Source organism: Quercus suber, unplaced genomic scaffold (assembly GCF_002906115.3).
Source record: "Quercus suber isolate HL8 unplaced genomic scaffold, Cork oak 2.0 scaffold_722, whole genome shotgun sequence".
Lineage (NCBI taxonomy): Eukaryota > Viridiplantae > Streptophyta > Magnoliopsida > Fagales > Fagaceae > Quercus > Quercus suber.
In genome coordinates, this window is record NW_027070162.1 from 29,940 (window position 1) to 46,077 (window position 16,138).

The 16,138-nt window shown below is 31.9% G+C and overlaps 1 protein-coding gene and 1 pseudogene across 1 annotated transcript; one reads left to right on the forward strand and one right to left on the reverse strand.

The window, feature by feature from the left end:
• The first annotated feature begins 2,220 nt into the window (after positions 1-2,220).
• On the forward strand, positions 2,221-4,195 carry LOC136064632 (borneol dehydrogenase, mitochondrial-like; annotated as a pseudogene).
• Positions 4,196-12,498: 8,303 nt separating this feature from the next.
• On the reverse strand, positions 12,499-14,634 carry LOC136064629 (diphosphomevalonate decarboxylase 1-like). Its single transcript, XM_065766588.1, has 4 exons — positions 14,494-14,634; positions 14,320-14,368; positions 13,235-13,359; positions 12,499-13,068 (listed from the first exon to the last, which is right to left on the reverse strand). The coding sequence occupies exons 1-4, from the start codon at positions 14,511-14,513 to the stop codon at positions 12,846-12,848; spliced, it is 417 nt and encodes a 138-aa protein (XP_065622660.1). The 5' UTR covers positions 14,514-14,634; the 3' UTR covers positions 12,499-12,845.
• Between the last annotated feature and the right edge of the window lie 1,504 nt (positions 14,635-16,138).

The window sequence follows — 16,138 nt, forward strand, 5'->3', positions numbered from 1 at the left end:
TTGGACTTTTGTATGATTTATATTGTTGTACTAGTATCTAAATTAAAAGCGAACATTTCACGTGTTTGTTGAAATTGACGACGATACAAATTTTGATAGAACTAGTTGAGATGCATGTCCAGTTTTGAACATGTATACGTATTCTAGCGTGTTTAATGGAACTAACCCCTAAACACAAGCTTAATCCTTCTTTTTATACAAACAAAACCAAAGCCTCTTCTCTAAACTCTTTTTATACGGATAAAAACAAATCTTTTACCCAATTTATATGGACAAAATATATAGTAATGTAATGAAATTTGTTGTATCTTTAGCATTTTTTTTTTCTTTTTCTATTAGCTAATAATAAAAAAATGTGGGGCATTCTTCCATTCAGGGCCTTCTAGACTATAACCTAACTCGGATAATAGAGAGGGTGGCCTTGTGCATGTCCCTACCATTCACGAAATTTCTGTCCACCGACTGTCAAATTCAAGCCACAATTTCAACACCTTGAGCACCAATAATTGATAATAGGTGCGAGTAATGCTGCAACTGCTGGCCTATATAATATATATATATATATATAGACATATATATAGAAAAAAATCATATTAAGTTTAAAACAAAAAACCTGTTTAATACAAACTAGAAATGATAATGTTGCAAACAAATTGCGCAATGCGTAGTCCCAAATTATTCCCAAAATTTAAATATGTACACTAGCTGCCTCGCAGGATATAATCATGCATGTTTAAAGTTCTTTCTTCCAATCACATATTCATTCTTGAAATCTTTTATTATAAGCAGTATGCGGCTATGCGCAAAATATATTTTGACTTCATGGTTTATTGTAATGGTAAAAAACCCATAGATGATGAAATTAACATAACAAATGAAAATATGATACTATTATTGAAAGTCTCATCGAACCAGAGAGTGTGGCATATGCTTTTCGCAGTTTGTGCAAACATGCAGTTGAAGCTAATGATGGCTATCTAGAAAAAGAAAAAAAAAGAAAAAAAAAAAGAAAAAGAAAAAAAGCTAGAGATAGAGAGAGAACAAAAACAAAAATACTTTAGACAAATTTTTCTAGCTTCCTCAGTTAGGAAAACATTGGTGAGTCCTGTGTTCTTTTTACTCCATAGCAAACATGTAGAGATATGCAGAGATGAGATCTCCTTGCCTCAGTTCCTTCCTTGAGATTAGACCACCATTACTTTAAAAAGATAGTAGAAATTACATGCACAAATAAACTCATATGATAAAAAATAAAAAATAAAAAATGTAACAGAGTGAAAATAGACGCATGAAAAAAAATGTAAGAACTGCGTTCCCTAATATATATATTAACAGTCAAGTTTAGAAAAAATTCAATTAGATTTTACAATTGTAGTTTAATTTTGCACCATGTGTCCTAAATTATTTATTATTATTATTATTTTTTATACAAGATAGAATTTTACTCTAGCCTAATCTAAGTGTAAATGTGTGTAAAGCTCTTTCCTGGAAACTTGAACCCCGGCCCTTACCCCCCACACTCCACAAGCACTTATACTTGTAGAGTGGCTATCGCTCTAAGGGTGTGTAGTAGTTAAATTATTTATTTTTAAAGAGAGTTTTATTTCTTAATTTTGGAGTCAAATGTGGAATCACATCATAAATATCTATCTAAGTAAGTTATTGCGTATAAAACCTAAAAAGTCTAGAATTAATAAACATAAAAAAAATTAATTTTTTTATTAAAATGTACAATTTACACTTTCTACCTAATAATATTCTTACAAAACTTTTTAAAGAGTTAAAAAAAATATATTTAAGAATAACTATCAATAAATTTAAATTATATAAAGAAGAATTATATAATATATCTTAATATATATGTATATATATTAAATATATCTATACATAGCATGAAATTAGTAAAAGCTAGCATACCACGTGTTTTTGTTGAAATTGACTACGATACAAACTTTGATAGAACGGCCCAAACTATTCTACCTAACATGATGTGGGTCTAGTTCTTGTGGGACGCACTACCATTTGTCTTGTAAACTAAGTAAACGTTTGGATGTAGTTGAAATGATTTTTCAATTGCATCCAACGTCTGTCAGTGGGTCCCGTGCACTGGTTACGGGTCCCATCTAGCTAAAACACGTTTCTTCAAAAAAAAAAAAAAAAAACACACATGTTGTGGGAATGTAGGGGTGGGACATTGCCCCTAGCTATATAAGTTGGTTACATTCAAGGAGAGATCACAAAGCAGTTCGGCGATGGTCTTCAGGTTTCATTTTTCCTTTTTGCAACACATTTTCTAACTTCATCGACCATGGGAAGTTTCTCTTCAGTTTCGGCTGCAGCAAGAAGGTATGAAAATAAAGAACATCAATATTTTATGAAAATAAATCCTAAATTTCCCTCTCTCCGAGTAAATAATTTTTCTATTTTTTTGTTAGACACTGCATGTATTACCTTTAGAGCTGTAAATGAGCCAAGTTTTGTCGAGTAGTGTATGTTAAAACTTAGATTGTAAAAAAAAAAATCAAAAGCTTGAGCTTGTGACAAGTCTAAAAATAGTGCTTGAGATTGAGCTCGTGGGAAAACTAAAAAACTTGAGCTTGACTTGGCTTGATTAATTAGTCAAGTCAAACTCAAGCTTAATATCAAGTTGAAACTCAAGCTCAAGTCAAGTTTCTGAGCTTGAGATCTAAAAAAATTACATTATTAAATGCTTAAATCTCTAAAATTAAGAAGAAAAAAAAATAGTATACTCATTTTATCATACATTTAGTCTTATAATTAGCCACTATTCAAATTAGTAATATATATATATATATATACATAATTAAATTCATTCATTCATCATTCTTTGTCTACAGCTTCAGCAATTATTCAAAATATAATTTTTACATTCACATTAGATGGTGAAGGACTATAAAAATATTTATTTGTAACTACTACGAATGAGAAAATATTAACATTTTTCGTAACTTTACTTTAGATGATTGATAGGGAATGATCATATGTGGTCTACTTAATTATTTATTTATTTTTAAATGTAACTATAGTCTAAAGTGGTTCTTGATTAGTTTAAAGGGAAAGAGAAATTAAGGTAATATAAGTAATGGTCTCATGTTGGCCATATCATTGTTAAGATATGTGTAATAGGTATATTTAGCTAACATATATAAACTTATAAATGAGTCTATGCTTGAATTGTTGTGTATCAAGCCTAATAGCTCATGAGCTTGTTTGTGAACAAATTTTTTTGCTTGGGCTTAGCATGTTTATTAAACGAGCCTAAAATTAAGGCTTAAACTTAGCTTATTTATAAACAAACAAATATGAACAACCTTTTTATCGAGCCGAGTCTGAGTTGTTCATGATCGGCTTGATTCATTTACAACCTTACCTCGTGGCTGTAACAAATATCTTATGCAGATTGCCATCTAATTAATGTTGACTAAATTTGAGAGATAATATCATGCAAATATGTCACAGGCTAGAAGGAAAAGTGGCACTAATCACTGGTGGGGCTAGCGGCATTGGTGAGTCCACTGCAAGAATCTTCTCCAAACATGGAGCTAAAGTTGTAATCGCGGACATCCAAGATGCGTTGAGTCACTCTATATGCAAAGAACTAAATCCTCAATCCTCATCCTTTGTCCATTGTGATGTTACTAAGGAAACGGAAGTTTGGCACAAAACATGCAGCCCGTGTGATGATCCCAGCTCGAAAAGGCAGTATAATCACAACTGCTAGCACATCCTCAATCATAGGAGGAGGTGCAACGCATGGCTACACAAGCTCAAAACATGGTGTGGTTGGATTAATGAGAAATACAGCAGTGGAGCTTGGACAGTTTGGCATTCGTGTGAATTGTGTGTCACCGTATGCGATTGCTACGCCGTTATTAAAGGATTTCTTAAAGCAGCTGGATACTAATAAAATTTCCAATGTTTTTTCAAGCTTAAAGGGTGAGGTTCTCAAGCCAGAGGATGTGGCTGAGGCTGCTCTCTATTTGGGAAGTGATGAGTCAAAATATGTGAGTGGACATAATCTTGTGATAGACGGAGGTTTCACCATTCTAAATACAGGCTTTTGTTTATTTCCACAATCTTAAGATATGAGTGGACATTCCAATCCAAGGAACAGCCTTTTGTTTGTTTGAACAATTCTTGACATGAATAATGGATGAGGAGCAAGTTCATGGTCCATGATAAATGAGTTTTATATGAATTTTTGAAATGATTTAATTTTCCCAATTTGACAATGAATTTAAAATTTTGCTTATGGCCTTCCGACTAAGTGACAACTTAACTAGCTATATTCTATGGTCCAAAGTTGTTAATATTGTACATACATGATACATATTGTATTGCATTCAAAAAGTTATGTATCGTATGGACGAATCGTGAATAGTTATGAATTGTACGATACAATAATGTCGTATGAAGTATATCATATCTAGTTTATATAAAATTTTGAGCCGATCTAGATTTATCTTCCATTTCAGTGTTATGGCTACTAATATTGTAAACACACATGGCCAAGGGCTACCACGTGGTTCAATGTATGTGTAATGCAAACTACTCATATAAAAGAAGGATAACGCCAAAATGGTGGCAAATTACGTAGATAATAAATGCAACTGGCCATTTCTCATCTTCCTCTAAATGGGTTACAAAAGTATTTTCAACGCAAAATGAAATTTATGAACGTTTGGGATTAAAAAAAAAATGTAATTTTGTGAAAGTTTGAGGGCCAAAATGTAAATTTGAAAAAGTTTGGTGGCATTCTTGTAATTTTGAAAAGTTTTGTCAAAGTTGTAATTTGAGAAAAGTTTGTGTGAATGTGCTGGCTGTTTGCTTTTGTTTTGATTTTGGATTGGGCTGTGAATGGTTTAATTTGGATTAAGTTTGGGCTTAATTTTAGTTAAAAATCCGATCGAATTGGCTGGTTCAACAGGAATTAGCATCAATTTGGTTCGGTTATGCTTAAAAATTGAAAAATTACATACAAAGTAGAAATTAAAAGAAAAAAAATAAAAAAAAAAAAAAAAAAAAAAGAACAATTATATTATTAAAAAAAACACACACACACACACATGTTTGCAGAGAGGTAGAAGTAAAGATTAAAGGGTTATCTTGATAATTTTTGCCGGTGGATTACTTTTACCTAGTCATTTTCAACTTCACTAATTCTTCAAATTTTTAGAAGAGAGTGTCTGAGAGATGGAGAAGAAGAAGCATAATTGGAATTTAAGAGAAAATAAATAGAAAGCTTAAAGAAGTGGGGCTAGACTTGTTGGGTCATTCAGGAAAAGAAAAAGAAAGAAGTAGTGTCGGTGGGGTGGGTGGAGGATTTAGGGTGAGTTTGGTTCAGCTTTTTGAAGTTGGGTCTTTTGAAAAAGTGGAGTTTTCAAAAAGTGCAGTATGAAAAAGTGTTTTTTCAAAAAACTGAATGTTTGATAAAACTGTTAAAAAGTGTTTTTTGAAAAAAGTTGAGTGTTTGATTAGAATTTATAAAAGTAACGGTTTGAGTTATAAATTACCAAAAAGAACAATGTATATATAAGGGGGTTTATTTCATATTTAAATCAACTACTTAATAACACTTACTAAAACAAAAAAAAAACTACTCTATAATAACAATAACAACAATAATAATTTATTGTTAACTAAAATTTGTTGTAAATATATTTTTACAATATTTTCGCAACAAATTATACATGGTAAGTTGTTACTGATTTTAATTTCAACACACCACTTAAATTATTTTTTTTACTAGTATTAGCTAGTAACAACCCACCACTTAAGATTTATTGTGAAAATATTGTAAAAATATTATATTAGCATTTCTTAGTTTTAATTTTTAATTTTTAATTTTATTTTTCTCTTTATCTCTTTTTCTTTCATCCACACGTTTATTTATATCTTTTTTTCATCTTTTTTTCTCCTCCACACACGTATTCTTTACTTCTCCCTATCTTCACTTTTGACTTTTCTTTATACTTTTCTTCTTCACCAGAACACACTAGAAGATCAAGCTTCTAGAATTTGTCCACTTTCATTCCAGAACATACCATTTCTCCACTTTCTCTACTAGAACATACCATTCCAAAACATACCAAAAGATCATGGCTGCTCTCTACTTTTCTTTATACTTTCTCTACTTTGTCATTCCAGAACATACCATTTCTTTATACTTTCTCTACTTTCCTCCACACATTCAGCCACACAGCCCACACCCACGCACTTATTCATCTTGATCTTCACAGGTAATTTCTCTTAATTTCACCAAAAATCTTCAATACCTCTTTCAGCCCACACCCATGCAAAGTGATTAGTGACTCCATGATTCTCATCAAGAATCAAGATGTAATTCATTTTGGCAGTACCCACTGTAGTAGAGAGATGAGATCTAGTTCTAGAACTGAGGACTGCAGATAGCGTGATTTGCCTTTTGAAACACAGTGGGCAATTTGGGAAGAAGATGAAGAAGAAAGAAGAAGAAGATGAAGAAGATTGGTCTGGATTGGTAACTGAGAACATCTTCTGATTTATCAAAGGGTGAAGTTAGATTTTCAGTAAAATGTGAAGGGTAATTTGGTAATTGCCCAAGATCATCCAACAGATATATGACAACACACACGGACTTTGCTCAAAATGGACCTCTGAGCTCCTTTTATGGCTTGCGCATTCTCTTCACAAACCCAAAACGCAACTTTTTCCAAAAAGTTTCATTTTATACTAACCAAATGGGCTTTGGACATTTGTTTTTTTTAAAAACTGGCTTTTTGGGCTGGGAAAGTTGAAATAAACGGGCACTTAATGAGTGATGACTTTCGACGTGAGGGTTTAGATTAATACTTTTTTCTTTTCTTCTTCTTTTTTTTTTTTTTTTTCGTCCGTCTCTTTCTATTCCTATAAGGCTATCTAGTAATATAACACAAACATTTTGGCATAAATATAATAGTTGCTTAATTTTTTAATATATAATATTACCTATATAATTATAAATAACCAAACAATTATGGATTATATAATATTTTTAAGTAATAATATATCATTTAAGTCATAAATATACTATAATTATATAATATTACCTATATAATTATAAATAACCAAACAATTATGGATTATATATTATTTTTAAGTAATAATATATCATTTAAGTCATAAATATACTATAATATCTAATATATAAATAAAATAATAAATGAACTTTAGTATAACTTTGATATTATGTGTTGTGAATTATTTTTAAAAATCTTAAACTAAATATCACTGGTTATAAAATTATTATATGTGTGTGTGTGTGGGGTGGGAGGGGTGGTCAAAAGCACTGAAAATGAAGAACAAACTCAATGTATTTGATCGACACAACTAATTTGTAAGGACCAAAAGAGTAATCCACAATGGGAAGACCAAAAACTAAAAAACAAGACGAATTGATTGGCTATATTTCACTAAAAATGGCTTTTGTTAAGTTGTACAATAGTTGTTGGACTATTACAAAGCTCTCTATTTTTCTCTCTCTTTTCTCTAAAATACCAAGTCCTTTTCCCTCATGGAAAGGTCCACCTTTTTGTCTCCTTGGCTCATTCCTTTCTAGCTGTGCATAATCTTGCTAGATGTTAGGGGATGTTTGTCCCATTAGACACCTTCCCCCTACTTTTTGATCGTGAAGGAAGACTTTTAGGGTGTTCTTACTGTTCAAGTCAGTCATTCATCATTTAATGTAGTTGACATTAGGTAGGAACATCTAATTAATACAGGGGTGACTTTTACTTTTGACTCTGTGCTGTCTCTTCCGAGTCCTTGACGAGAATTATGGGAGGAGCTCTGATTCCCGGCTTTACTGTTGACACTTTCCTCTACAAGGGATTCTCAGCTAACTTCCGTAGGTAGCCTGAGTCACTCTGCAACCGAGTCTATGATATTAGGATCTGGGCCAGGCATAGACCTTCTATGTTGTCGCTTTGATAGGCCTTCCTCCACCCAGAATCCATCTAGTGGAGACATCCCTCTACAACACACACACACACACACACACACACACACACACACATATATATATATATATATAATTTTTTCATAATTTAAAATTATTAATTAAATTAGTTATAACATCATCAGTTCGACCATCGGTCTGACCCTAATTGAATTAGAAAACCAATAACAAGTCCCTTTTTTGTTCTTTGATCAATATGATTTTTAAAACCATGAAGAAAAGCAACCACTTTAGAGATGTAACTAACCTTATGAGAGATAAATAACGAACAAATGTTGTTTTTAGAGTTGTTTGTAGAATGTATAACACATATAAGTTGAAAATGGTTGATAGAATTTTGAGGGGAATAAAAGTGAAGAACAAGAAGTAAGGAGACTTTAGTCAATATTAGTACTGTTTAAATAGGATGCAAGTTCTTCTACATATAAGTTAAATTTGTATATTTTGAATCGCATAACTAGATATGCCAATTGACTAAATACAACACAACAAATATCGAGATGGGACAATACTTTGAAATAAACAAGTTAGTAAAATATACACGGAGATTCACTTTTACCTTTTTTTTTTTTAATTTTTTTAATTTTTTAATTTTAATCAGTGCATAGGAAATCATACACATGCAAAGAATCTATGTTTTTTCACATTGTGCGGACAAATCATACACATAAAGAATCCTTTTTTTTTTTTTTTTTTTTTTTTTTTTTTTACAGTGTGCGAGCAAATCAATCATCTTTTTCATCTTGGTGTTGGCTAGAATCACCATTTTCTCTCTCTCCTATTTAGGCAACTCAATTGCCACAATTACCGTTTTTTTCTCCCTCCACCACCTATTTCAGCAACTCAATTGACACACTTATAATTTTTTCTCTCTTCTATTTTGGAAATTCAAGTGCCACAATACCATTTTTTCTCTCTCCTATTTTGGCAACTTTACATAATTTCCTCTCTTTCCTATTTAGGCAACCAAATTGCCACAAATACTAATTTTTTTTTACCATTTTTTCTCATACCTTGTTTTATCTCTCCTCTCCCCTATTTTCAACACCTTTGCCTTTTCTCTCTCTCTCTCTCTCTCTCTCTCTCTCTCTCTCTCAGCAACACAATTTCCACAATTACTTTTTTTTTTCTTCCCACCTCCTATTTTGGCAACTCAATTGACACTATTATAATTTTTTCTCTCTCCTATTTCGGCAACTCAATGGCCACAATACCAATTTTCTCTCTCCAATTTCGGCAACTTCATAGTTACCTTTTTTCTTCTTCTTTTTTTCTCTCCTATTTTGGCAACTAAATTTCCACAATTAATAATTTTTTTCTCAAACTTTTTTATTTATTTATTTATATCTTTCCTCTCACCTATTTTCAACTCCTTTTGCCCTTTTACTTTTTTTTTTCCTATGCGGCTATATTTTAAGGGTCATGTGTATTATAAGGGACATCCCAATGAAAATTATTCAAGTTTCTTTTAATAAATTTTTATTATATTATGCCTTTAATATGTTCAATGTTTATATTGACAGTAGGAAACACTTATTTAATAATAGAACATTCCTAATATACACAATTTTATTGTTGCCTAAAAATCCTTCAAAAAGTCTATTTCCTTCTAGCTTATTTTTTTTGCCTTTAAATCTCATACTACCCATCTACTAATGTTTTTTATTTTTATTTATTTTTATTATTTTTATTTTTTTAAATTGACAGTACCAATGCCGATATTTTCATCTTTCTTCCAACACTAATTTTGATTTCACAATTATTTTCCTCTCTACTCATTTTTATTTTATTTTTAAATTTTCTTAGTAAAATGATGTATGTGTGAGAGGCCAATTAACTTTACTTTTCCTCTAATCTTCTCACCAATTTTATATTTCGGGTGTGGCTTACCTCCAGTACTTTTTTAACTGGAATTTCCTTTTATTTTAATGAGAGACTGTCATGTTACCCACTAAGTAAATAAAATGTGAAAATTAAAACTCACTACCATTTGTCATTGTATATTTAAAACAAAAGGACATATCCAATTAAAAATGTACTGGAGGTGAGCCAAACCCGTTGTGCTAAAAGCCAACTAACCAAGTTTAGAGTTAAGAGGATTTATAAATGCATTGCATTCATTAATTATAAAATAAAATTATGAACTTAAACACACCACTTTATAAAAAATAAAAAATAAAAGTTTACATTCATAGGCATGTCTTAAATATTCAATCCAATTTACGACGACTAATCATCAATCTGATAGATAGTGCTCTTAGTTTAATACATTGTTGCACTTGCGAGTTGAGAGTTCTCTTGCTTATGTCAGAATTTCTCTTCCATCTACTAATATTTTTATTTTTATTTTTTTATTTTTATTTTTATTTTTATTTTTTAAATTGACAGTACCAATGCCGATATTTTCATCTTTCTTCCAACACTAATTTTGATTTCACAATTATTTTCCTCTCTACTCATTTTTATTTTATTTTTAAATTTTCTTAGTAAAATGATGTATGTGTGAGAGGCCAACTTTACTCTTCCTCTAATCTTCACACCAATCTTATATTTCGGGTGTGGCTTATCTCCAGTACTTTTTTAACTGGAATTTCCTTTTGTTTTAATGAGAGACTGTCATGTTACCCACTAAGTAAATAAAATGTGAAAATTAAAACTCACTACCATTTGCCATTGTATATTTAAAACAAAAGGACATGTCCAGTTAAAAATGTACTGGAGGTGAGCCAAACCCGTTGTGCTAAAAGCCAACTAACCAAGTTTAGAGTTAAGAGGATTTATAAATGCATTGCATTCATTAATTATAAAATAAAATTATGAACTTAAACACACCACTTTATAAAAAATAAAAAATAAAAGTTTACATTCATAGGCATGTCTTAAATATTCAATCCAATTTACGACGACTAATCATCAATCTGATAGATAGTGCTCTTAGTTTAATACATTGTTGCACTTGCGAGTTGAGAGTTCTCTTGCTTATGTCAGAATTTCTCTCGCTTTCATAGTAATCAAGAAAAGGAGGTAAAAGCCAATTTTGCCTCTTGCTCTTGCCACGGTAAGATGTGAATGAGAGCGGCGATAGATGGCATAAACATATTTATTGTGGTCCCTCTTGTGTATTGCATTTAAGAACAAAGTTTCTCTCCAAACTAGTTTGGAGAAAAACCCTTCAAACTCCTCATATATATTTATTTTGAATGTAAATTTTGAAAATCTAATTATTGGATTAGATATTCTTATTATATCCTTCATATTTGCAAATTTTTAAAAAGATCAAAGATCAATTGCTATATCATCAAACAAATGTAAAAATTTAAGTTTTTGTGATCTAAAATTGTGTATAAAAAATAATATTCGATTTGAACGAAATTTGATATGCATGTTAAGAACATATAGAACATAAAATTTAACGGTCAGATTTTCAAAATTCACACCCAAAAAAAGAGATATATAAAAAGTTTGAAGAGTTTCCCTACAAATTAGTTTGAAGAGAAACTTTGTTCTGCATTTAATTCTTTAGATTCACCTGTAACCATCCAGTTGTATGTTGTATTGATTTTCGAGGTGAGAATCTTTGCATGCTATCATATTTTTCATTTTAATTTTTTTTTTCATGCAAAATCTAGCATAAGTTGTCTGAGATCTTTTTTGCAAAGAACCCATTCACAGATTGCTTTATAGGCTATCTGCAATGAAATTAGGTTACAAATGAGGAATAATTTTTTATTTTTGCAATGAAATGAAGTTATAAAATGCTAGAGATCTCTGGCATAATATTTTTTTTCACAAATAAGAAACTGTTTCTGTTCCTATCAAAAAAAAAAAAAAAAAAAAAAAAAACTGTTTCGGTAAAACAAAACTACCTGACAACAATATCTCTGGCATAATATTTTTTTCACAAATAAGAAACTGTTTCGGTTCCAAAAAAAAAAAAAAAAAACTGTTTCGGTCAAACAAAACTACCTTACAACAATTTTCTCTCTCCCACTCTCTTTCTCTCATTAATTTTGGCAATAGTATATTGCCACGTTACAAACAAATTTTTTTTTTCTCTTCCCTCCTATTTCGGCACTGACACTTCCAAAATACAATATATTTTTTTTTCTACCCCTCTCCAATTTTGGCACTTTAATTGCCACAATCCAAAAATTTTCCCCCCTCTTCTCTCCTGTTTTCGGCAATGGCATTATCACTATTCAAAATTCTCTCATTTCTTCTATTTTGGCAGTAGTGTAGCCACCATTTAAATTTTTCTCTTCCCTTTTTCGGTCAGTTGAGCAATCCAGCATGAACACAAAAATTGGGCAGCAGCAATTTCAGCAATGGTATTGTTAAAATTGCTTTTTCTCTCTCTTGGCTCACATCATTTCTCACTTCTCTCTTTTACTTTTTCTCATAATTTCGTAAAACACTGTTACTGAAATTCACCTCTCCTCATGCAGCTAAATAATTTGAACAGTACACATATCACAGATAAACTCGTGTTTAAGCAAACAAACAAACAAACAAACTCTTATTCAAATAATTATTAGGGATTTACCCAAAAAGTTACAAGCCTTGCGAGTTACATTTGAAATTCTCGAAAAGCAATAAACAACTTATTTTTAACCAAGTCAAAAAGATAATGAGTACGTAAACCTCGTAAATTAAACAACAAAAAATAAATTACAACTACACGACAGAAGAACCATAAACAGAAATTCATGAAGAGCAATTTGGATAATCATTCATTTCAGTGACCACAGGCACAATATAAAAGATATTTAATTGAAAAACTCCCAAGGCTCAGAGCGTTGATTTAGCCTGATACAGAATACATAAAGCACTTGAAACGATTCGTCCAAATTTACTTAGGTAGCCCAGTTTCAGGGTTGAGAAGAGCCTGGCTCTTATCAGAAAGCAAAACTGGACCTCTCCCAGGTCTTGTGCAGATGAAATAACTAACATCCCCCCTAAATTTATGGGATGGAATGTTATCTTTTATCTCCGAAGGTGGCGGCAAGGCGTCCACATCCTCTTTCCCCTTAATCCCAGCATCTTGTAGGATTGACTTATCACCAATAATATAACTGAAAGAAAAAACATGAGTGAAAAAAATGGTCCCTCATGAAACTCACCCTGGGCAGTGTGAAAGAAAAAAAAAAAGATCTCTAGACATTTGCAAAGAAATTGTTCATAGATTTTTCACCAATTTATCTCCTAGCTGTAAAACACTAAAACCTTAATGCAAATCACCTGTTTAAATCCGTATCTGCATTTGGAGGGAAATGGAAAAGCAGCCTCTGAAGCAAAAGGCTGGCAGCTTTTCTATCACGTGCAATCATCACTGCATTCGGCCCCGCATCAAAAGTATATGCCACCTGTCAGTTCTCTCAATCTTAATTATACATTCAACATAATTAACCTATATTGTTTGGTAACAAAAGGATTAGGCAAGGTACTTGATCATTTACATATTTTACATTCTTATATCACCGATATCAAAATAATCAACATGGTTACTGACAGTAACAGGAGGAGCTAGGGCAATCCAACACCAGGTGGCTTGAGTTCAGTGTTTTTTCATTCAGTCTTAAGTCACATGACATTGTCACACAAAGAACAGTATAACTTAAAATTCTTTGGACTATTGGACATAATGAAGAACGATATAACGCAATCAAGGCTGTAAATCATTTTGACACACATGAAGCAAAGGCCAAATTTGGCGTTGTAAAGTTGAGAGGGTTTTCTGGTTCCTTTACTAGAACGCAAACAACAATATCCAAGGCCTGGTGCCTTCAGGAGAAATTGCCATAAGAGTACCAAATTAAAACAATCAATTCTTATTTGATTTTTGTCAATATATGAAAAGTAACTTTGAGAGCTGATTTCTTTCTGATTTTTCAGGAAATAGAATGTTCTATTGGTGCTCAACAACCCCCCCACCCCCCAAAAAAAAAAAAAAAATGTGCCAGTTAAGTTGGAACAAATCTTCATGGCCTAAATATGAGTGCGTTCAAGCAATTGTTCTAAATATTATCATTACATTAGGTAAAGAAATCACGCATGCTAATATATTGAATTTCAAAGAAACTTTCATCTATAACTCTTTTTCTTTTTTCTTTTTTTAAATAGTCAAATATAATTCATTAACAAATATACTAAATAATGACTGTTCACAAAGCACTGTGCAAGTGCAAGCTGGGAACCTTGGTTCAATGTGGGTTTTCTTCTTTGGCCCCAGGGGAAGAGGAAAGGGGAAGGTTCAACCTATTTTTAAAGACAAATCATAAAATTAAACAGAAAAGAAATTTGGGTGGGGGTGGGGAAGATCAAACCTGAGGCACTCCTTCAGAATGATTCCACTTTTCAACAACACTAATTATCCTGAAAAATAGTGATTTCATTTCATCAATATTAAATTCAAGGGATTAATGCTGCACTCAACAAAAAAAAAAAAAAATATAGAAATAATCGATGATGTATACCAAAAAATTAAAAGCAGAACTTGCCTATGGGATGTATCATTCATGTAGAATATTGGGGGAGATGTATCCAGGCAAACAGCATGAAACTGGTTACTATCAGAGCAAGTCAGTTGTGCAAAAGATGCAAAATCACGATTTTTTTATGGCTTCTTCCATTTGTACTATGCGTTTGGGTACGACTTCCTGTTACAATGCCAAAAGTGGAACTCAGAAAGCTGAATAGACAATGGAATTTAAAAGAAAAGGCCTTGAGAGAAAGAGGGGAGGGGGAGGAAGGCAGAAAATGTGATTAAATTCAAAATCAAAGAAAAACTTTTCTGAAAAATGACCATGCAAGTTTTAATATATTATTATATCCAATATTCTATACTAATTTATACAGCAAAACTTGAGTCAACTCTTAAATTTCTCTCTTGGTTTCTTCTATACAACAAACCAAATCTAATTTTCACCTTCAAGTATTTCGGGGTATAAAAGTAATTTTAGCCATGATTTTTTGCTGTCTTCCTCTCTCAAAATTTTCTCCTCTCTCTCCTAGCTTTTTCCTATCTTTTCTCCTTTCAAGTAATCCAATTTATCTCAACCATCAAATCCATAATCAATAGAAAATATTTTAAAAAGAGAGAGCCATGTACCATGAGTGAAGCCCCTGCTAGTTTCATGAAATGACTCTTAACACTGTTAAACCCACAAATTTTCTATTTCTGAAAACAGTGACCTTTTAAAAGAGAGGAGGAAAGATATACAAAAACTACCTTTGCTCTATGCTTTCCCAAGTATAAAGGCTGATTTGATTGTAATCATTTGGAGGATAATAAGAATACAATTGATTAGCTTCTTATTGAGATTCTGATTAGGAGGACGATTCCCTCGAAAGAATCATTGGAGGCCTAGTTCCCTCTAAAGAACTACAATAATTGTGAGATTGTGAGGATAGTACAAGTAGGTTCTATCATTTGGTATCACAATAGTAACAAAGCCCCTTCTTTCGTCTCTCCTCCATTTGAGCTGAAGATACCTTTTGTATCGGCACCCTTGATCTAATATCACCCTTGTTATCAATTTTAACTACACTGATGATGATGATGGTTGCCAATTGTTCTTGTTAAACTCATAGACAGGTTTATAAACCTTCCTACAAGACTGCAAATATTCTTCTTGAATCTTGGCCAACCCAAAAGCTGCATTTAGAGATCTTGGATTCTGCATCTTCACAGCTAATCTCACTTCATCCTTAAGACCACTCATGAAACAACTCAACTTATGGGATTCGGGCAAATTTCTTATCCTATTGCTCAACATCTCAAATTGGCTTTTGTAAGCTGCAACAGAGGTGCTCTGCTTCAATTTGGTTAAGGCTTCCATAGGATCATCATATGGGGAAGACCAAATCTGGTTTGAATAGCTCTAACAAAGGTTTCCCAAGAATCTAAAGATCTTTCACAATCTTGAAACCAAATTAGAGCCTCATCATCTAAATGGTAAGAAGCGTTCATGATTCTCTCATCTTCAGGAATATTATAATAGCTAAAAAACTGCACAGCTCTAAAAATCCAAGCTGAAGGATCACCTCCACTGAACCTAGGAAACTCCAATCTAATAGATTTAGGGAATTGAACTCCTACCTCAGGTCTTTGATGAACTTGATTTTGGTGAGCTTGATTTGATC

Coding starts and splice junctions, on each gene's coding strand:
- LOC136064629 (XM_065766588.1), bottom strand. CDS start 14,513: ATGAATGATACATCCCATAG. Junction 14,369..14,493: donor ATGAATGATACATCCCATAG/GCAAGTTCTGCT, acceptor ACTATTTTTCAG/GATAATTAGTGTTGTTGAAA. Junction 13,360..14,319: donor ATTCTGAAGGAGTGCCTCAG/GTTTGATCTTCC, acceptor GAGAACTGACAG/GTGGCATATACTTTTGATGC.